This window comes from Tenrec ecaudatus, chromosome 3, assembly GCF_050624435.1.
Source record: "Tenrec ecaudatus isolate mTenEca1 chromosome 3, mTenEca1.hap1, whole genome shotgun sequence".
In the NCBI taxonomy this organism is placed as follows: Eukaryota; Metazoa; Chordata; class Mammalia; order Afrosoricida; family Tenrecidae; genus Tenrec; species Tenrec ecaudatus.
The window spans coordinates 185,986,428-186,010,423 of NC_134532.1; the positions used below are offsets into that span (position 1 = coordinate 185,986,428).

Genomic DNA, 23,996 nt, shown 5'->3' on the forward strand with positions numbered 1-23,996 from the left:
CAGCGCCCATCCCTGTACTGCCCCATCAGACCTGGGCTCGACTCTGCTGACTGGGGCTCGTCCTTATTACAGTGTGCTCATATAGATATACTCGCCTTCAAAAAAGACAAAAGAAGTGCAAAAATAAGGGTAAAAAACAACATGGTGAAAACAACTCTCTGTGTGTTTGACTTAAGGCAGATTTCTTGGGTGACATCTTGTCATTTCTGTCTCCTCCAGTGTAAAAGAATGAATAGGGGTCTGATTTAGGAGTGTAACAGGAACGTTTCGGTGATGTTTCTCCAGGCTCTGCCACAACAGCACATACAATTTAATGTGAACCTTAGGAAAGGGGCAAGTCAGGAAAATGACAAATCCTTCCCACTACTTCACACATATTTTAAAGTAAGAATTAGACACTAAGAAGCTTCCATGGCTCAGTGACGAAGACCTGGCCGGATGGAAAGGTAGGCAGTTGGAATCCATGTGGTTCTGCAAGAGAAAAGACCTGTTGCTCTATTGCCATCGTGCTGCCCTGTGAGCTTCAAGCTGATGAAGATACACAAGGTTTCTGAGTCAGTAATCCTTATCGACATATCTACCACGAAGCACATCGTGGGTTCAAATCACAAACCCCTCTGGTAGTAATGGAGCACTAAAACACTGCACCACCAGAGCTTCTTCCCCGAGAGAATTCAGTATAAGAAATCTTTTGAAGCAGTTCTACCTGTCCGTAGAATTTCTAGGAATCAAAATCAATTAGACAGCACACTACAACAATTGTAGTGACTTCAGGAGCCTTGTTGGGGGGGAGGGAGGGGGCTCACTAGTGATGGTCGCCTGTGCTAGAGGTTGGTGGTTCTCAGACAGCCCATGAGGTAAGAATGTTCTTACTAGCACACAGCTTTGGGTGATAATGCAATAAAGTATTATATTTGAATCCTGGAGCAAAATCCTGTTTGAAGTTTATCTTGGATGGTAAGAATATATACAACTTCATTATGATTATTTGGCACGTGTAAAGTAAAATGATGAGTTGGTCCTTTATAATATCTACTGCTTAAAAGTTCTTCCTGTGATGTTGGTAATTTGGCTTGATCGTTTCCACTTTCTGTTGGGTCACCTTTCTTTAGAATGGACACTAGTAATGGTTCTCTTACAGTTAGCCATTCTTTGTTTGTTTGTTTGTTTTTTGATCGTTTTCACAATCCATACATACATCAATTGTTGAAAGCACATTTGTACATTCATTTCCCTAATCATTCTCAAAACATTTGCTCTCCATCCAAGCCCTTGGCATCAGCTTCTCATTTTTACCTCTCCCTCCCCGCTCCCCCACCCTCCATGAACCCTTGATAATTTATAAATTATTACTTTGTCATATCTTGCACTGTCCAACGTCTCCCTTCACCCACTTTTCTGTTGTCCATCCCCCAGGGCAGAGGTCACATGTAGATCCTTATAATCGGTTCGCCCTTTCCAACCCACCCTCCCTATATGCTCCCAGTATTGGCACTCACACCACTGGTCCTGAAGGGATTATCTGCCCTGGATTCCTTGAGTACAGTTCCCATCTGTACCAGTGTATATTCTCTGGTCTAGCCAGACTTGCAAGGTAGAATTGGGATCATGATAGGGGAGGGAAGCATTTAGGAACTAGAGGAAATTTGTATGTTTCCTTGTTGCTACATCACACCCTAACTGTGTCATCTCCCTGAGACCCTTCTGTAATGGGATGTCCAGTGGCCTGCAAATGGGCAATGGGTCTCCACTCCACACTCCCGCACTCATTCAGTATGATAAGATTTTTTTTGTCGCGATGATGCCTGATACCTGATCTGTTCAACACCTCATGATCGCACAGGCTGGTATGCTTCTGCCATGTGGTCTTTGTTGCTTCTGAGCTAGATGCCCGCTTGTTTACCTTCAAGCCTTTAAGACCCCAGATGCTATATCTTTTGATAGCCAGGCACCATCAGCTTTCTTCATCTCATTTGCTTATGCACCCACTTTGTCTTCAGCGATTGCGTTGGGAAGGTGAGCATCATAGAATGCCAATTTAATAGAAGAAAGTATTCTTGCATTGAGGGAGTACTTGAGTGGAGGCCCAATGTCCTTCTGTTGCCTTAATTCTAAACCTATAAATATATACACATAGATCTGTTTCCCCATCCTCATATATAAATATATTTGCATATGTATATTCATTTGACTAGACCTCTATAAAGGCCCTTTGCTTCCCAGCTCTTTCCATTATCTCCTTTGACTTTCTTCCTGTCTCACTATCATGCTCAGTCCCCACCAGGGTTTCAGCAAATCCTCTTGGATATATTACCCTTGATCATACCCTAACAAGCCTCCCACACCCTCCTCTTGACTGATTTGGATCACTTGTTATTCCCTTGTCCCTGGGTTTGTTAACACCACTACCTTTCTCCCCACCTCCCTTTCTTTCATGTCCCCCTGGGACTGTTGGTTCCGTTGTTTTCTCTTCCAGATTGTTCATCAAGTCTATTTTATTTAGACAGACCGGTGGAGATAAAAACACACACAAAAACAAGACAGAGCAAAACCAAGCAACAATATACAGCAAAACAACAACAACATCAAACCAATGACAAAAAGCAAAACAAAACACAACAAGAAAGAAAAGCTTGTAGTTAGTTCAAGGATTGGTTGTTGGCCTTTAGGACTGCTTTCCAGTCCAGTCCGTTGGGGTACCATGCCCTGGCCCCAAAGTCCACCTTCAGCATTCCTGGGGATCTTGCTGCTCCATTCACTTGCTGTTCTATTGCACCCCTGTAGTGTTTTGCCTCAGTGTGGTAGGATCTGATCATGTGCGATTCCCACACTGTGTCTCCGGTGTTGTCCAATGTAGGGCTATGGGTCTGTGAGGGGCATCATGTCTCATAGTGGGGCCGGCCATGTGGTCCTTTCTGTGGACTGCCTGCTCTAATTGGGACATCGTCCTCACGACCTTGTGGGCCAGGATGTGCTCCTCTTTCTCCTCTTCCCCCTTCATCTGCTCCCGTGTACTCTGATCAGATATGTCCCTCTCCCAGAACTGCAGATTCAATGTCGTCCTTTGAAATAAATTTTTCTGGGGGGATGGGCCAGTTAGCCTTTCTTATAGCCAAATGTCGTGACATAGCAAATGAGGACTTGTCATCCTGTATTCATTTTTTGAAATATTTCAAACAGTATTCCACCAATTCTGAGGGTCTTGTTTTTATCAGCCTAAAATGTGTCAAATGTATCACCTTCTTTGATATTTCCTGTGTTGCTCTAGATTTTCTCATTAATTCTTCCAAATGTGAAACTTGTGGTTTGAATGTTTTCTTCACTTCCTTCAACCTGAGAAATATCAAGAATTTATGTCCTTTAAGATTTTCAACTCCAGGTCTTTGAACATTTCATTTTAATACTTTGTTTTCTATAGCCACTAAGAAATTGTCTGTTCTGTTACTTTACTTCATCATTTATTCCATCACTAAGTTTGGTCTTTTCTTTCATTCCTGTCTTTGCATGTATCACTGCTTGCAGAAAAAAAGATGTAGCAATTCTTTTGCACAAACATTGCAGCCTTGAAGCCCTCTGGGAAAGTACTCATCAGCCCTGTGAAGTAGCCATGAGTCAGAATCAATGTGACACCCAAGGGTTTGGTTTAGTTTTAGACTTTCTTTCTTCCCGAGGGAATGAATGATGTCCTTGATATAATACTACAACTTGTTTTGACTTTCATCATTAGTGTTTGACTGATCAAATCTATTTTCAAAATAGCCTCTAAATTCAAGTGAAATATGCTAAAGGTGTATGTTAGCTTATCAATATCATTAGTAGCACATGGAACTAAAATTCTGTCCAAGATAATTCATAAACAGTTGCAATAGTCTTTCCAGAGGGAACTGTCAGAATGTTGAGCTACATTTAAAAAATAATATGGAGTAAGGAATATTATTGCTGATTTCAATTGGCTCTAGGCTAAAAGCAGAGTATTCCAGAGAGATGTTTGCCTGTGGCTTATTGACTATGAAATGTATTCAACTGTGTGAAGGTATGGATACCGTTGTGAAGAATGGGAACTCCAGAACAATGGGTTTCTGCTGCCCTAAAGAGCTTCTCTCTGAGAACACCACAGGGAATTCCTACCCTGCCCTGTAGCATCGCTTTTGGTCAGCATCGACCGAATGCCAATGAGAATATGAGCAATTGGCTCATGAGGCACGTCTACATCAGTCAAGAGGCAGTTGGTAGAAAGGAACAAAGAGAGATTGGGTGGCTTAAAATAAGGAGAATTGTGCCTTATTAGCTGGATAACTGAAAGGATAGTCTGAGGTTTTAAAGACTTATCTTAAAACACGCAGGCATCTAAATGAGTTGTCAGCGAAGTCCACAGGGAAGAAGCACACCAGCCTGTGTGATACAGGGATCAAACGTAATAAAATATAAATTGGAGTTTTATAATGGCTTAAAATGGCTAGAAGTCTATTCTTTAAAGAGGCTTAATTCCTTGAAGTGAATAGCCTATGAGTTTTTGTCTGGAAAGGAACTTGGGACAAGGGATATCCTTGCTACTGTCAGTTGGATCTTGGCTGAAAGCAGAGGAGACCAGAAAGATGTTCACTGTGTTTTCATGTGTGTGCATCATAACAATCTGTGCGTAGACTTGAGAAGAATGACAATTCCTGAATGTTTAATTGGGCTCAGGTAGAACTTACACATGAATCAAGAGGCAGTTGTGGAGACAGAACCACGGGAAATTGCATGGTTTAAGATCAGGAATGGTGTGTGATAGGGCTTTATCCTCTCGGCATTTTTATTCAATCTGTAGGCTGTGCAAAAAATCAGAGAAGTTGAAGTATATTAAGAAGAATGTGGCAAATGTTGGCAAAGGCTAACTAACAACCTGTAATATGCAATTAACACAAACTTGCTGATGAAGAACAAGGATTTCAGTCTTCAGTGTGGATTACAATTCAATATAAAGAAAACTCAAATCCTCACAATTAAACCAATAGATCGCATCATGATAAATGCAGAAAGGACTAGAATTTTTGAAGATGTTGCCTTACTTGGATCCCAATCAATGCTCATGAAAGCAGAAGTCAAGAGATCACACGACAGGTCATATTGAGTAATCTGTGGCACAAGACCATTTTAAAGTGTGCAAAGCAAAGATGTTATTTTGAGGACTAAGGGGTGCTTGATACAATCTGTGCAATCACCTACATGCATGTGAAAGTCGGATAGAGACTAATGGATGCATGTACACCATGGTGCTATTGAAGAATATTGAAAGTGCCATGTGCTGCTAAATAACAGACAAATCTGTCTTGGAACAAGGACAACCAGAATGCACCTGGGAGTTGAGGATGGCTAGCCTTCATCTCACTTACTTTGGGCATGTTATCAGAAGAGACCTCACGTTCAGTCAAAGTGGAGGGCAGACAAAAGAGGAAACCCATCAACAAGATGAGCTGACACGGTGGCTGCAACAATGGGCTCAAATATAAAAACAATTGTGAGGATGGCACAGGATCCGGCAGTGGTTTGCTCTTTTTTATGCAGAGGGCAGCTATGATTGGAATTGATATGGACGGCATCTAACAAAAACAAGACCAGGGGAAGGAACTACATCAGAACTTTATTCTGAGCACCCACAAGGCTACGGATGACAATGAAACCCCAAAAACCAGTTGCATATCCTCAAAAGATCTCTGTTGAATCATTGCTGACCATAGACCATGGATCTGAATAATTTTGCTATTGGGCAGATTGTTTTAGAAAGTGGATTATCATAGATGGGATTTGGTTAACATTTCATCTTTTTTTAATCATTTTTCATCCTACAAATGGGCCATGGGTCTTCACTCTGCACTCTCCCCCTCATTCACTATGATAAGATTTTTTTGTTCTGATGATGCCTGATACTTGATCACTTCAACACCTCGTGATCGCACAGGTTGGTGTGCTTCCTCCATGTGGGCTTTGTTGCTTCTGAGCTAGATGGTCGCTTGTTTACCTTCAAGCCTTTAAGACTCCAGACACTATATCTTTTGATAGCCGGCACCATTAGCTTTCTTCACCACATTTGCTTGTTCACCTGCTTTGTCTTCAGCGGTTGTGTTGGGAGTATCATAGAATGCCAATTTAGTAAAAGAAATATTCTTGTGTTGAGGGAGTACTTGAGTCGAGGCCCAACGTCCTTCTGTTTCCTTAATACTAAACCTACAAATATATGTACGTAGATCTATTTCCCCATGCATATGTACATGTGTACATGTCTTTATCTAGACCTCTGTAAATGCTCTTTGCCTCCCAGCTCTTTCCTCTATATCCATTGACTTTTCTTCTGTCCCACAATCATGCTCAGTCCCCAACAGGGTTTCAGCAAAGAAGTACTTTTCTCTTTATCAGAACCAAGTGAGGGAGTGTGATACGGATAATAATAGACTTAGAAAGTATAGATCATTAGCATTTTTGTATGTAGTTGAAGCATATACTTTACCAGAACTATATATGGTTTCATAACTAAATACTATTTTTTACTACTTATTCTTTGTTGTTATGTTTCATCACAGTCAAGTCTATTCATAAGGACTCTAGGTACAAGAAGACACAGCATTTCATTCTGTTAGCTTCAGGGTGGCTATGGATGGGAACTGATTCATCGGGAACCTAACAAGAACCACGGAACCACCTCTTTAGAACTTACAATGGCTGCCACAGGAATATGGCGAAGATAGCATTTTATCATCTCCTACCTAGTGAAATTTCTTCAATGGTTTTGCCATTGTATATCGCATAAAAGGTAGGCTCAATTAAAATCGAATTGTTTATCCATTCTTCCTTGGCATTGGCCAGATGCATTCTAAGAATCGAGTGAGGTGTGTGTGTGTGTGTGCGTGTGTGTGTGTGTGTGTTTTGATTGCCATCCTTCACATGTGTCATGTGTACCTTTGCCACATCATAATCTGAGTCACATTATTAGGACAAATTTTCATAAGAAGCTCCATTTGCAGATACATCACAAATATGGGCACTAAGTAACACATTCAAAACCCTCCATAATTTGTCCCCAATTGAATTGCCATATGGTTTTCTAGATTTTCAACTAGAGCTACACTGATGTGCTTAGGGCTTCCTCTTGAAACACTCCTTGAAAGCATCGTTTGCCTCTTCAAAGCATCATTCTGTAGCCCCCATCCTGAGTGCAGTCCATTACAACTGTTATCTTTCTCTAAACTTTCTCTTATACATCTTTCTCTGAGAACCAGCCTGGGGTCACTTCAGCCCACAGAGATTACTCCCTTCTCTGGACTGTCCTTGTATTACCATGTCAGCTATTCATTGATCGATTCATCATTGCTTCCTGTCTTGTGATACTGCTGCATTGTTATATTCAGTTATTATTTATCTTGTATTGTCTTATAAATTTTGAAGTGTTTATGCTTTATTTCCTGATCTGGACTGTAATTTCCTTGAAAGCAAGGGCTCTGTCCTGTAATTTTTAAAAGGCTCTATACAAGACCTCATATATAGTGGTCCTTTAATTATTTGTTAATTAAAATATTAACTAGTATATCTACAGAAGTACAAAAACACTTTGAGTTCATGAGCTAGAATGAGTTGGTGAACTTTGATTTTTTATTTTACATTTTAAAAATTAAAAGAATGTAAAAAAGCAATTCTTTTTTAAATTAGTAAATTGACTCAGGTAAGTATACATGTGCTTCTTTATAAAATAATTATTAGAAGTTCTGAGGTTTAATATCCTGCACCAACTTTCTTAATCTATGGTGACCAGTTGTTTGGTTCAATGCTTGTGTAGATTCTGCTGTGATCAAACCTAGTCAACTGAGGATTTTAAGAGCCAGAAGGGACTTTTCTTGAGGAATATGAGTACCTTGCCTCCCGGCACTCAACAGGCTCTTCTCAGAACCCTTCCACTCTTCTCTTCCTATCAGCTCATAGATTTGGGGCACAAAACTGCATGAATCTCCTGGCACCAGGCCAACAGATTTTGGCTTTACTATTTCCTACAATCACATGAGCCGCCTCCTTAGATTAGGATTTCTCTCTCTCCAGGTCCAAAATTGAAAAATTTTAATGTGAATATCGTCTTCCTAATATCCTAGTGACTCTGTTTTATAATGGTGTGGCTGGGCTGATGAAGACATGCACATGTGATTGGAATTAACACAGAACAGGAGTGCACAGAGGAAATATTTTAGTATTCCCATGAATTCACTATAGTTGCTAAGAGAATTATAATAAGAGAATGAGAGGGTGTTTTTTCAAATGTCTCCTTTCTAATAAGCATTTTTAATAACTTGGAATGTTAGTAACTTGTGGGATATTTTTAAAATCCGAATATAATTTTTTAAACTATTATAGCTGAAAATTGTAAATGAAATAGATGTTCCTGTGAATATAAAACTTCTGTAGAGCTGTGACTCTTCCTATTATATATCTATTAATTTTCTTTAGTTTTCCATATAGCTGGGGAAAATGACATAGCTCTCTAGCTATACTTTAAGTCACCCTTGGTGGAGCATTGAGCTGATAATGAAACTCTACAAGTGGCAAGAAAATGGTAACACTGATGAACAGAATCTGCATATGTCCTTCCTTTTACATAGGAAGTTATTTAATGTGGTGAGAAAGTAGGTGTTGAAACAGTATCATTCTATGCTAGAAATCATGTGTCATGAGGTCAGTTATTTATAGAAAAGAGAAGTTCAGGCTAAGGGAAACTTGGGTCAAGGGGTGGTTTACAGAAATATTGAGGTTAGATACTGATAGGAGCCTGCAGCCATGGGCAGCATTCTGCCCAAACAGCCGTCAGACCTGAAACCTGTCATTCTTCAAAAGGAAGCTTCTGAGTAGCAAAGAACAAGCAAAGGCAGTCAGGGTCCCCGAGGTGCCAAGGACTAAGAGCAGAGAGCCAGTGGGATTTCAGAAGCAAAAAGAGATTTGCTCCCTTTCCTTTTACCCCCACATTGTGAGTTGTTGAAATTTGTCTTGTTGCTGTCAAAGTGCAGCTATATGTAGGGAATGAATTGAATCTATTTGAATGTTTTGAAAAGATAGAGGTGTTTGGGGCACAACTTAGAAAAGCTTTAGTGGTGGGGGAGGTGGGTGAGAAGGGGGAGCTGATGATATTGGTGACTATATAACCCCACTCGAGGGGAGCAGACAACATAATTGTATGTGAATAGAATATACTGGCTGGTATAAGATGAGGCAAAAATAATTTCCTGAAGGTGGGGGGTGGGGAGAGGGAGGGAGTTAAGGGGAGCTGATATCAAGGAGTTCATGGAGAAAGAAAATGCTTTGAAACTGACTGTGGTAGCAATTTTATAATGCTGCTTGATGAGATTGGACTATAGAATGCTATGATACCTGTAAGAGTTCCCAAAAATGATTTTTAAAAAGAGAAGCTTTAAAAGCAAATCATTGTTCTTGTCGGCCATACATTTTCAGATATATTGATTATGTAAAATTTTCAATAAACTGTATTGAAATAGAAATAAGACCCTACTACCTATCTTTCTATTCTCACCACCTTTCCTTACTCTGCACACATATGCCTATTGTGATGACTTTCCTTTGAGTTCTTAACAAGTAACTCATTCCCCGTCAGAGAGTCTAAGTCTTGGCCATTCCCCTCACTGCAATGTTCTCCTGCCAATCATCAGATGGCCATTTTGTCATTAGTTGATCCTCAGCTCAGAAGGCATCTCTAGAAAGAAGCCTTCTCTGGCTAAAGCACCAATTCTATAATCCTCTGGTGAAATTTATTTCCATTTTAAATGCAAGTTTTGTTTGTGAACTCATCTATTCACTTACTCAATCAACCAACATACATTGAACACCTGACAAATGCCAATGAGGCAGTGATTGTTCCCTGGTAAAATAATTGCCTTCTATGTCTCTAGTGGATGTTCCTGGCATGCATCCACATATAGCCCCCACCTATCTTTCAGTGGAAGCTTACACCCTGCTATGACACTCAATAGATTTCAGTAGTTTCTAGATTATGTTGTACTTGGAAGAACAGCCTGCTATTTGATTTCCAAAAATGAGTCAGTGAAAACCATACGGATCAAAGAGGTCCAATCTGCGTCTGATCATAGGGATGACCCAGAATGAGGCAATCACCAGGGAGAAATAGAAAGTACAGATGGTATATTGATATGGATTCACAAATGAAGGCAGCTTATGCTTAAAATGCATTCTTTATAAACACACCAATATAATTTGAAGACCATAAATTTCAAGAATGGACAATTTTTAAGGTGAAAGTAAATTACCTGCTCATTCATTCATTAATAAATATTTCTTAATTGCCAACTATATGCCTGGTAATAGAATACATATTTCAGCAGAAAAATGTATGTGCCTAGAAAATCTTTTATATGAATTCTCTAGTTGGGAAATATCAAACCCTGAAGAGAGAAAAAAAAAAGGATTTTTGAAAAGGGCATGAAAATTTAAAAGCTTAATCTTTTAATATATAAACAAAATAAAGAAATAAACAGTCTATTTGTGATACAAAAAACTCACAGAGAGGGAATATTAGGGACAAAGGTGTCTCAAATGACTCCTTAATAAGGTTATAATTTTTTTACTATTAAGATTGAGAAACACAGATCTATTGGGAAGAAAGAAAGTAGGTAATTATAATAAAAAATTGTCACTGCAGTGATTGAAAAAGTATAATCCATACCATAGAAATCCACATCAGGAATACCTCATTTAGTGTAGAGGTAGAATTAAGGGACACTTTCCTGGCAGACGAGGTACAAAGCGTGGCTGGCTGGAAGTACACAGGTAAACTGGCAGAGTGGGTGCTTGAACAAAGGCTGAGGCGAGAACTTGTGCGAAAGGCCTAGATAGGAAATAATGTGTGATTTTTATTAAGGAACTATTTATATAAATTCCTAAATTATCTACCTTGTTAATTTGGCTGATTAATCATTTTAATTAATTATTTTAATTAATTCATTTGGATAATTACTTCCTCATTATATGAATAACAGTGCAGCCTCGGGATTGGAAGAAAGCTTATTAACAACCTGAGGCATGCAGATGATACAGCCTTGCTTGCTGAAAGTGAGGACGACTTGAAGCACTTGCTGATGAAGATCAAGGATTGTAGCTTGCAGTATGGATTCCACTTTAATGTAAGGAAAACCCAAATCTTTACAGCTGGTGACATCATGATAAATTGAAAAAAGTTGAATTTGTCAAGAATTTTGTTTTTATTTGGATCTACAGACCACACTCATGCGGATCAAAAGCAGTACTGCATTGGGTACGTCTGCTGCACATGACCTCTTTAGAGTGTTGAAGAGTCAGAATGCTACTTTGAAGACTAAGGTAGCCTGACCCAAGTCATGCTGTTCTCTATTGCATCATATGCATGTGAAAGTGGGACACTGAATAAAGAATGCCCAAAAAAGAATCGTTGCATTTGAATTATGGTGCTGGAGAAGAAGATTAAAAGTACCATGGGCTGTGAAAAGGACAAACATCTGCATTGGAAGAAGTAAGGCCAGAGTGCACCTTACCGGAAAGGATGGCAAGACTTCTTACATATTTCATATATATTGTCAGGAGAGACCAGGGCTTGGAGAAGGACAGCCTGTTGTGTAAATTGGAGGGGAGGCGGAAAATAAAAAGGCCCTTGATGAGATGGATGGAGACAGTGGCATATGCTCAGGCAGAGGAACGATTGCGAGGATAGCTCAGGACCGTGCAGCTATGAGTTCAAACCCACTCGATGACACCTACCAACAACAATTCACCTACATCAATAGGGTGCCATGCTGAATTTGTGTCACAGTGCCTTAGTGCTGCTGTTGCTCAAATACTCCAAATTGTGGCTGTATAAAACAGCAAAAAACTATTTTCTCACATTTCCATAGGCTAGCAGGCTGACATCAGGGCGCGGTTCTAGGGAGAGGTTCTACTTCACCTAGTTCATCTTCTAGCAATTGTCAGCAATGCATGGAGTTCCCAGGCTCATCACCGATGCATCTATCTCAGGCTTGGATGGTCTTTCCCCCACCCCCCGTACATGCCCTTATCTCTGTATCTGACCAGCTTTTGTTAGAACTCAGAAGTGATTAGGTTTAGAACCCATACTGCTCAAGTATGATCTGATTAATGTAACTACAAAACCTGCTGAGCAATATGCACATGACCTCTTTAAAGAGTTGAAGAACAAGGTTGTCACTTTGAGAACTAGTGTTCACCTGACCTCTGCATGATATTTCTAGTCACCTCATAAGGGAGGGAACATTCAGACATGAACAAGGAAGAACAAAGAAGAACTGATATATTTGAGCTATGCTGTTAGCCCCAAACAGTGACAATACTATCAACTGACAAAAGAACAAACAAGTCTGTCTTGGAAGACCTACAGCCAGAATGTTCCTTGGGAATGAGGTGGTGAAATTGTCCTCAAGCGCTGCAGACATGTCATTAGGAGAGACAAGTCCGTGAAAAGAATGGCATGCTTCAGAAAGCAGAAGGGCAACAGAAGGAGGACAACCCTGGACAAGATAAACGGAGAGTGGCTGCCACCGTGGGCTTCGCATCACAATTGTGACCATGTCCCAGGACCAGGCAGGATTTCCTTCTGTCGTATAAAGGTTTCCTGTGCATCAGAACCAACTCAATGGCACCTACCAACAGCAGCAGCAACACAAAAAGTATCTCCAAATAGTTACATCCATGAGTATCAGGGTTAGGAATGCAACACTACTAGGGGAGACACAATTACCCCATAGGTTTCGACCTCTCGCTTGTTTTCTGTTCTGTCGCTCCTTTCGGCTGTGTCTTGTTTCTTCACTAAAGCCCACTCATCACTTCTTGCCAGAGAATTCTTACCGTCCCAACGGAATCATTGAAATCGGTGTGAACTTTATTTTTCAAGCACCTATCAGTTCAAATTAGACATATTTCTAATCCTCATTGCCAGTCACATATGGATGATTGTTACTTTGGAAAGAACACTGTGTGAGAGCATATGTTATCCTGCATAGTTCTGTTTCACACAATGCCTTGCACAGTATTTTATCTATGGCAGAGTTCAATAAGTATTTGTTAAATGTATTGCTGATTTATGTATAATCAGTATAAAACTCTAAGCCCATTTGAAAACATCTTTCTGCTTTCCATAACTCAAAAGGTAAGCATGGAACAATAGCTTTGGCTTTCTTAATTTCTTTTTACATTTGTAATTTATTTTTTTTGTAATCTTTTTATTGGCATATCTTTCTCATTCCACTATATCCATTCACATACAGTTCTATTCAATCCCATCAGGTGGAGTTATACAAATATCAATGTTATCAACTTCCATTTTTTTCTCCTTACCCCCCCTCACTTTGGGTACCCTCAGGGGACCATTACTCCTGTCACAATCTCTGAGGGGTCACCTATCTTGACTAGCATGTACTGAACAGTCTTACATACACAAATCAACATATGCAAATCTGATATTATTAATGAGCTACAGCACATAAAGCCCTAAGGAGTAAGGGGAGGAAATCTTAAAGGACTGGAGTGATAGTTTGTGGTTCATCTGTGCTGTGCCACACCCTGGATTTATCATCCTTTCCATGTGGCCCTTCTCACCGGGACTGTCCAATTATCTTGCTGGTGGACTTTGGGTCTCCAATACTTCCACAATCTTTCATGTCATTTTGGCTGCATGTTTTTTGAACTACTGATATATCTTTCTGTCGACACCTCATGATCACACAGGCTGGTGGGCTGTGTTGCTTCCCTGCTAGATGACTGCTGTTTGACTACAAACCTATAAGACCCCAGACACTTTATCTTTGGTAGCCAGGCACCATCAGTTTCTTCAGCACACTTGCTTATGCACCCATTTTGGCTTCAGTGAGCGTGTTGGGAAGGTGAGGATCATACAATGTCACATTATTAAAACAAACCATTCTTGTATTGAGATAAAATTTAAGTAGAGAGATTTTATCTTCTTTAAAGGTAAAACTGTTCTTCCTCTAGAGTGATTAAATTAATTTATCAATCATATTTCTCATTAAGAGTAAAGTTCATAAATACTAAGTCCACTGAAAAAAGTAGTATATAGGAGTGAGTACTCAAAAATACCAACCAAACAAACAAAAAATGGAATGACTGACAGCACCTCCCTTGTTTTTTTCTTCACCTCTGTCAAATCACTGTCCTTTCATGTCCCTCTTCTTAAGCATCTGCTCCAAGCCTTCAAGGTCCCCTGGTTTCATGTAAAGTCAAAGTTTTAAGAAGTGGCATGGAGGAAGATCAGGTGAGTAAGGTGTGTGGGGCAAACATGGCATGCTGTTTTTTGGCAAAAACTGGTGCACTGAGAAGGCTGCATGAGCAGGTGAATTGTGGTAGCAAAACCAGTCCCCTTTCTGCTACAGTGCAGGGCATTTTTGTCACACACCACCACAATCTTTTCAGAACCTCTAACTAGAAAGCTTGATTAACAGTCCGACCTGGTACAACCAACTCCAAATTCACTATCTGCCTCACATCCACACACAAAATGAACATTGCCATGATCTTTGAGTTCACTTGATGAGCATATTTTGGGTCAGCTCTCCAATATCCTCTTCCACTGTCTTGACTGATGCTTGCTTTCAGGGTCATAAGGATAGCACCATGTCTTATCGCCAGTAATGACCTTGGAAAAAAGTCTGGGTTGCTTCGGTGCTGTTCTATCAAAGCACAGCATGTTTCCACTGGACACTCTTTTTGCTGCTCAGTCAGAAGCCAAGGAAACATTTTTGCAGTGACCCTTGGCATTCCCACGTCTTCTGTTGACATTCACTGAGCCGAGCGTCAAGACAGTGCAGCTAGCTCCCCATCTCTTCAACGGTCCGATGTAGAGCACACATCTTTTCAACACTTTTGTCACTCTGGGAAGATGACAGATGTCCAGAATGTGGTTTGCCATCAATCAGTATTTCACCTTTTTTGAAATGAGAAAACCACTTGTACACATAGTGCTGACCTTGTTAGCTGTGTTCAATATCATAACAGATTCCACAGCAGTTTCCCAGAGCAGGCAACACAATTTCACAGCCACACGTTGGCCTCTTACAGCCATAAAAAAAAAAAAACAAGATTTGAGTGAAACTGCTTTTACAAAAAAAATTCACTGTTACCAGAGAGAACCTTCCCAGTTGACACCACTGGGTATGATGCTCAGTAGCAAGAAAAATGCATACTATAAAACTTCTACCCCCGAGCAATTTTCAGTTTGGGGTGGGGTACCCCCTCATATCATGACATGACATTAATCATTTGGGGGTATGTTGACAAATTTGGAGAACTGAAATTCTAATTTTAGATAAGAGTAAAATGTTAAAGAAGAAAAATTAGCTCATAAAGAATGTAGAATTTGGAATAATCATAAGTTTCAACAAAAATATTTTAATAGTGTCATGTTCTTTCCTATATGTCCTTCTAGTAATATGCTCTAAAATGATATTCTATAAATTATTTCCAGTTACTCTGAAGTACTTATCAAAAATTGAATGACATTATATCTATAAGAATTTACAACATACTGTCCCGGCAGATTAACTTTAATTGCTCTTGAACTGAGAGAATGTGGAAACCCTTGGATGTATTCTCACCCCACAGTTCACTCTAGCCAGCAATTCCTGATTCATTACTCTGACTTTTATTCTCATTTTCTAGTTTAATCTCATGTATGCCTGATACACTATGGTAAACATCAAGAAGAATTAAGAGAATATATCAAATAGGGAAAAGAATTAACTCACCTTTGGCAAGCTTATTGGTAATTTGCACATTGGTAACTGAAAATGGTTTTCATTAAGTAGCAGAGATTTCTCCAAGTGAGGGACAGCCTTTTCTCTGGGTACTTTATAGACTTCAATGGTGCCCTTATAGTGAGGACAGCTATAGTTTCCAAATTCGTCCACCTCTTTGAGTTGAAGTTCTAGTCTGGGTTTTCTTTGTACGTGAAAAGTAATCTTGTAGCATTTTTCATAATCCTTCCCATTGCCTAAAAAGAAATAAGAAGCATGTGTTATTATTAAGAGATAACCATTTATTTTAGCTACTTTTTGAAATACAGAAATAATTTCCCTTTTAATGCAGTTAAATCTTTATTGTGTCCAATACTGATAATTGCTTCTTCTCAATATATGACCTGACAAAGCACCGATAGGCTGAGACCACATAGATTATTAAAACAATTTCTCGTTTCTAATTGGGCTATATGCTCTTTCTAGGTATCACTCTTTTAAATTTCTTCTTTTATTCCAGTTTTCAAAACAACAAGCTATTAAATTTTTAGTTCTTTCAAGATTGAGAAAGTATTGAAAAATCAATGTATTTTAGACTTTTAGGAATTTTATTTTTCCATTTCCATATTGAAAACTATCGTGACTTCATAATAGACATTCCAAACCTTCACTTTGTAGTATGGTAGCCAATAGCAATATATATCTGTTTAAATGTAAGATAATTACAATTAAATTTAATTATAATCTCAAGTTTTGTTGCACAGAGCAAATAGAAATATTTTCACTATCACAGAAATGGGCAATGCTCTTCTCAAATTTCCAAGTGAAAGAGTTAATGGATTCATGTTAATGAAAATTCCATGTAAATTTAATGAATTCAGAGAAAAGAGTAATATGCAACTGTCCTATTAATTCATAGTTGAAAACATTAGGATTTGGGTGCATATGGATCTTTTACGGGGAGTTAATTTGTAATAGTGGATACATGTACTCGTGGCACTATTTAATATTGCGACTCCACCAAATGCTCAAGACTTTCTCTATTCTTTGCCTGTTTTACTCTTCTCTTTTTTCACTTTTCACCATCGATTAAGTTATTCCACCACTTGTCTGTCAGTTTGTCTTGTTGTTTTGGCTTGTGCAGTGCTGTGATGCTGTAAGGCATGTAGCCGGTAATTCAAAGGCTAGCAGAGTCACCCCAAGTGACCACATTTCAGCAGAACTTCTGAACTAAGAAGCTCTAGATAAAGAAGAGCTCAGCTCCCACTTCCGTGGAAGGAACCATTAAAACCTTATGCATATCTTTGAAACATTGTCAGAGACTGAAGGTCTCAAGAATGGAACAGAGCACTGTTGGACATAGTGCCCCTCACATCCCAGGACACTCAAAATCTGACTGAGGAGGAGTTGACTTCTCCAAGTGAAATAAACCATGGTGATGTGAGTCTGGGAAAACCTATCAAAGGGAAGGCTTCTGGGTGTTCATTTGCTGATGGGGCATGACTCAAGATAACAGAAACAGCTGCAAAGATTGCTAATGATCTTAACTTGGAATATACAAAGCATTAATCTAGGAAAATTGGAAGTGATCAAAAATGACATGCTACTCAGGAAGACCAATATCCTAAGCATTAGCAAGCTGAAATGGACTGGTATTGGTTATTTTGAATCAGAAAATCACATTATTTATTATGCTGGACTAACACAATCAAAAGGAAGTGTACAGCATTCATTTTTCATAAAGGACATTACAAAATCAATCATGAAGTACAATACTATCTCTCTATCTTCAAGGAAATCCAATGAATACAACTAATATTCAAATCTATGTATCAACCACAAAAGTCAGTGAGGAAGTTTGAAAGATTCTACCAACATCCTCATTAAGAAATTGACTAAAAATTCAATCAATACATATGGATAATTCTTGGTGATTGGAAAGCAAAAATTGGAAACAAAGAAGAAGAAAGAGTAGTTAGAAAATGTGGTCTTTGTAAAAGAAATGAGGCTAGAGGTGGGATGATAGAATTTTACAAGGTCAGTCACTTCTTCAAAGCAAATGATTTTCCAACAACACAAAAGACCATATACATGAACTGTCCCAGAAGAAATATACTGAAATCAAATTGACTACATGTCTGCAAAGACACAATAGAGAATCTCAATATCAGCAGCTAAAACCACACCAAGGGCTGACTTTGGAAGAGACTATCAATTGTGGATATGTAAGTTCTGGTTAAAAGCTGGAAAAAATATAGCAAGTCTACAAGAGCCAAAATACAACCTAGATTCCATTCCACCTGAATATCGAGAACATCTCAAGTACATATTGAACCCACTAAACACTAAAGACAGAAGATCTAATGAGTTGTGGGAGGATATTAAGAACATCATTCTTGATTCATTTAACAGACAGGGAAGAAAGAAAAGATGAAGGTGGATGTCAGAAGAGACTCTAAAACTTTCCCTTAATCACAGAATAGATAAAGCAGATAGAAGAAATAATGAAGACACCATGCTGATTACACAATTTGAAAGGGCAGCTGGAGAAGACAAAGACAAATATTATAATAAAAGGTGCGAAAACCTAGAATTCTAAAACCAAGAGGGAAGATCATGTTCAGTATATCTTAAACTGAAAGAAATCAAGAAAAAATTCATGCATCAAGTTGAAATCCTGAAAGATTATATGAGCAAAATATTGAATGATTCAGGAAACACCAAGAGAAGATTGAAAGAAGATAATCACTGGACCAAAAAACTAGTGTACATTCCACCTTTTCAGTGAGTGAGCAAGAACCAATGGTTCTGAAGGAAGAAGTTCAAGCAACACTGAATACATTAGCCAAAAACAAGGCTACAGGAGTTGATGAAGTACCAATTGAAATGGTTCAGCAAGCTGAGGAAGCATTGAAAGTACTCATTCATCTATGTAAGTAAATTTGGAAGGCAGCTACTTGGCCAATTGAATAGAAGAGATGCATATTAGTGTCCATTCCAAAGAAAGGTGACTCAACAGTATGGTCTAATTACTGAATAATAGCTGATGTCCTAGGCAAGTAAAAATTTGCTGAACATAATCCAATAATGGTTGCAGCAGTACATTGACAGGAACAGCCTGCACTCAGAGGAGGAATGGGAAGAAGGGATGTCATTGCTGATGTCAGGTGGATCTTGGCTCAAAGAATAGCGGAGAGCTGATTACTTGCGCTTTATTTAATATGAAAATGTGTTTATTTAATATGAAACTGTGTGGACCGTAATAAATCATTGACAGCCTTGAGAAGAATGCTTATCCTAGAACACCTGAATGTGCTTCAGAAGACCTTGCACATGGATCAAGAGGCATTCGTGCAAAAAGAATAAAGGGTTATTGTGTGGTTTAAAATCAGGGAAGGCGTACATCAAGATTGTATCTTCTCACTGTACTTATTCAATCTGTATACCAAGCAAATAATCAGGGAAGCTAGATTATATGAAGAAGAATGTGGCATTAAGATAGGAGGAAGGCTTATTAACAACCTACGATATGTAGATGACACAACCTTGCTTTCAAGTGGAAAGCATCTGTACACTTGCTGGTGAACATCAACGATTGCAGGCTTCAATATTGATTACAACTCAACGTAAAGAAGACCAAATCCTCACAACTGGGTCAGTAGGTGACATCATGATCAATGGAGGAAAGCTTGAAGTTGTCGTGGATTTTTGCTTGCTTTTATCCAAAATCAATGCTCAGGGAAGAAGCAGCCAGAAGATCAAAAGTCTTGCTGCATAAGGTAACATTGCTGCACAAGACATCTTTAGAGTATTGAAGTAGGGTGAGTGTGATCATGGGGAAGGAGGACGTGAAAGGAAACAGAAGAATTATCCAGGAAGCAAAGATATGGATAGAGGTCTAAGAATAGGTGTCTACCTATGTTAATACATTAATTCGTAAAAATAGAGGTATTGGCGCACGTGCATATACTTATATGATAATACTCTGAGGTTGTAGATTGACTTCGTGCCTCTGCTCAAGCCCTCCCTCAATGCAAGAACTCTTTGTTCTAACAACCTGAAGACAAAATGGGTACATAAGCAAATGTGGAAGAAAGAGGATGGTGCTCAGTTATCAAAAGATATAGCATCTGCGGTCTTAAAGGCTTGGCGTTAAACAAGCAGCCATGTAGCAGAGAAGCAACAAGCTCACATGGAAGAAGCACACCAGCTGGTGTGATCATGAGTTGTCACCTGGACTGGATAAGAGGCATCTGAAAACCCAAACAAACAAATGAACAAACAAAAAAACATTGTTGAGAACAAGGGGGGTTGGAGCAGAGACCCCAAGACCATCTGTAGACAATGGGACATCCTCTTACAGAGGGATCACAGGGAAGAGGTGAGTCAACCTGGGTGCAGTATAGCACTGAAGAAATACACAGTACTGTTCTGGTACCTTGAAGCTTCCTCACCCTCAACTATCATGACCCCTGTCTTGCCTTTCACTGTGGACTAGACCAGAGCATGGGCACAGGTACAGATAAGACATAAAAGTGCACACCACACAGAATCCAGGAATATGAATGGGAGTAGCAATACCAGGAGGGCAGAGGGAACAGAGGAGGGGAGGAAGGAGGAACTGATCACGATGATTGACACATAACTGCACCCCTCCCCCAGGGGGATGAACAAGAGAAACCATGGGGAAAGGAGACAGTGGTCTGTGTAAGACATGAAATTAATAATAGTTTATAATTTATCAAGGGCCAAGAGGGTGGGTAGTTGAGGAAGGGGGGTGGGAAGAGGAGCTGACACCAATAGTTCAATAGAAAATAAATGTCTAGAAAATAATGATGGAAACATATGTACAAACGTGCTTGATACAATTGATGTGTGATTGTTACAAGAGCTGTAAGAGCCCTCAAAACTTTTTTAAGAGTGGTGAAAATCAGGGATGTTAATTTGAGGACTAAGGTGTGCCAGACCCAAACCCTAGTATGTGTTTTCCATTGCCACATAGTCATGTGAATGTTGGACATCGAATAAGGAAGACTGAAGAAGAATCGATGCATTTGAATTATAGTGCTAGAGAAGTACACTAAAATTACCATGGGCTGCTAAAAGAACAAACTCTTCTCTCTTGGGAAAAGTAGGGCCAGAATGCTCATTAGAGGCAAGGATGGCAAGACATTATCTTATAGACTCTGGGCATGTTTTCACCAGAGACCAGTCCTTGGAGAAAGCTACTATACTTGGTCAAGAATACAAAGTTAATTCTGACTCACAATGAGCCACTGGGACAGAGGAAAACTGCCTCTCAGAGCTTCTGAGATGATACATCTTTACAGGAACAGAAATCCTGATCCTTCTGCTGAGCAGCTGGTGGTTTCAAACTGCTGATTGTGTGGTTACTGGTCTGATGCACAATGCACTATGCTAAAAAGTTTCCTATTTTTAGGACAGGAGTAAAATAAACCTTTGGGGCTTGCTCTAAGAATGAAATGAGCTAATGGAGGAAAAAATGCATGGAATACAAATCAAAAAACTCGCTGCCATCAAGTCCATTTTGACTCAACCAAGGTCTAGCCATTGTGAGGATGGCTAAGGACAAGGCAGTGTTCTTTCTCCTGGACATGGGCTTGCTAAGCGCCAGAACCAACTTAGTAGCCCCTTCCAGAAACAATAGGGACCTGGAATATAGTGAGCATTAAGGAAGTGATAGGAAAAAGCAGGATTCTTCCAGTATTTTGAATTTGTATATAAAAAGTGGAATTCAGATATGTAAATATAAATATATATATAAACCTTTCCACTTTGCCCAGATAAATAAAAATTTGGTGAGAGATGGAGCAAGTGACACCACCCTTCTCCCTGACTGCTAGTGCTGGATTTGGTGAATTTTAATGCCTCATTAAATTTAGAAATAGGATAATTCTGGGCTATGGAAGTTATAGGAGCATTGGTGGTGTAGTGGTTATGCATTGGGCTACAGCACCAAAGGCCATAAGTTAGAAACCGCCAGGAACAGGAGAAAAATATGGTTTTTTACTCCTGTAAACTATTACAGTCTCAGAAACTGCCAGAGGCAGTTCTCCCTGGCCTTTTGGGTCTCCCTGAGGCAGTGTCGACTGGATGGCCAGGAGTGAGTCTGCGTGTGTGAGTAATGGACGTTATAGGAGTCTATTCCTTTGTATAAATCTAAATTTGAGAAGCAACTCGAACAAAATAGAATCCTAGAAGTAGAATAACAAGCCAGTGCTTAGATTTTCAAAAGCCTCTGATTTTTAAAAATAAAGTTGGGAAGCGTGCCAGTAAAATCTAATAAATTAAGAAAATTCGATTTTCCATATCACAAAAATACCAACTAGCTAACTCTTGTTTATATATCTCAAGAATAATGTCAATAAGAGTGTCTTTACTTTGGTCCCAACCACCCTCAGAAAATTCAAACCTACTGTCATGGAGCTCATTTCACTCATACTAATTCTACAGGACTAAGTGAAACTGCTCCTTAAGGTCTCTAAGACTTAATGAGAGGAGGCAGCCTTGCGTCTCCTGCAGAGTGCCTGGTATGTTCAATGTGTGCAAAGCAAAGTTCACCATTGTTCTACTCCACCAAGTCAACTTCACCAAACACATGGAGTCGACTTTCCCTCTGTTTGTTTGAGACAGTAACTTGTTTTAAAAACAGCTCTCTTGGCAGTACATTCACATACCATACAATTCAGTAGAGATTGTACCTCTTCAGGGAAGTATAAAACCTCATCTTTCTCCTGTGGAGCAGCTGGTCATTTTGAACTTCTGTCTTTGTTTTTAGTCTCTCAAAAAACCCATTACCTCTTGAGGGTTCCACGAAAAGAGCTCTCTGTCTTGGTCCCAGTAAAATACTACTTAATATTTTCCCCTTCTATCCCATTAGATTTTATATTCTTTCCATGTCTACAATTATTCATAAGTAGGGATTTATACATAGAATGTAATGATTAATAAACAGACATAGCTAAATGAGTTCATTTAATTCTAAAATGAAGCGATCTTGTATTTCCAACAATGAAAAGAAATAAACATCTAGGATACAAATCTCAAAGAATAATATGTATATGTGAAGTAGGGGATTTTTGTTATTATGTGCCATTGAGTTGGTTTTGACCCATAGAAGCCGTACGCACACAACAAAACAAAACACTGCTCATTCCTGTGACATCCTCACAATCATTCCCACATCCAAGCTCAATATTGACCCTGTTTCCATCCATCTTACTGAGACTGAAGGCCCTCCTCTTTTCCATTGCCCTTCCACTTTACCAAGCAGGATGACCTTCTCTGGGGACTGATCTCTCCTGACACTATAGCCAAAGTTTATAAGACTAAGTCTTGGTATCCTTCCCTCTAAGGAGCACTGTAGACACAGTTATTACAAGATAGAATTTTGGGGGGTCATCTAAGCAGTCCCTAGTACTTTCAGTGCTCTTCTTCAGCACTGCAATTCAAATGCATTGATTCATCTTCAATATTCCTTATTTAATGTCCAACATTCACATGAATCTGAGTCAATAGAAAATATATATGCTAGGGCTTGGGTAAGGTCCCCAACAGTCCTCAAATGAACATCCTTGCTTTTCAATATTCTAAAGAGTTCTTGTACAGCAGATTTACCTCATGCAACATGGCTTTTGATTGCTTGACTGCTGAGCATCGATGGTGGATCCAAGCAAACCAAAATCCATGACAATTTCAAGCTTTTCCCCATTGAGCAAGATGTCACCTATTGACCCAGTTGTAGGGATTCGATCTTCTTTACATCGAGTTGTATTCTATAAGGAAGGCTGTAGTCCTTGAACTTCATCAGCAAGAATGGAGAGCCTTCCTCACTTGAAAGCAAGGTTGTGTCATCTGCATATTGCAGGTTGTTAATAAGCCTTCTTCCAATCTTAATGCCACATTCTTCTTCATATAATCCAGCTTCCCTGATTATTTGCTTGGCATTAAGTTTGAATAAATGCGGGAAGATGATACAATATTGATGTACACCTTCCCTGATTTTAAACCACGCAATATTCTCTTATTCTGTTTACACAACTGCTCTTGATCCACGTGGAAGGTCTTCAGGAGAACAATCAAGTGTTCTAGAATTCACATTAGCCTCAGGATCCTCCATAGTTTATTATGGTCCACACAGTTGAATGATGTTTCATAGTCAGGAAATCACACTCAAACCTCTTTCTGTCATTCTTT

The 23,996-nt window shown here is 39.2% G+C and overlaps 1 protein-coding gene across 1 annotated transcript in view; it reads right to left on the reverse strand.

Annotated features, from left to right (window-relative positions):
• DTHD1 (death domain containing 1) overlaps window positions 1–23,996 on the reverse strand; it is a 228,966-nt gene that overhangs the window by 158,745 nt on the left and 46,225 nt on the right. Inside the window, exon 8 of the mRNA XM_075543590.1 lies at window positions 15,792–16,036. Coding sequence (XP_075399705.1) covers window positions 15,792–16,036 — 245 coding nt within the window. The remainder of the gene's footprint in view (window positions 1–15,791; window positions 16,037–23,996) is intronic.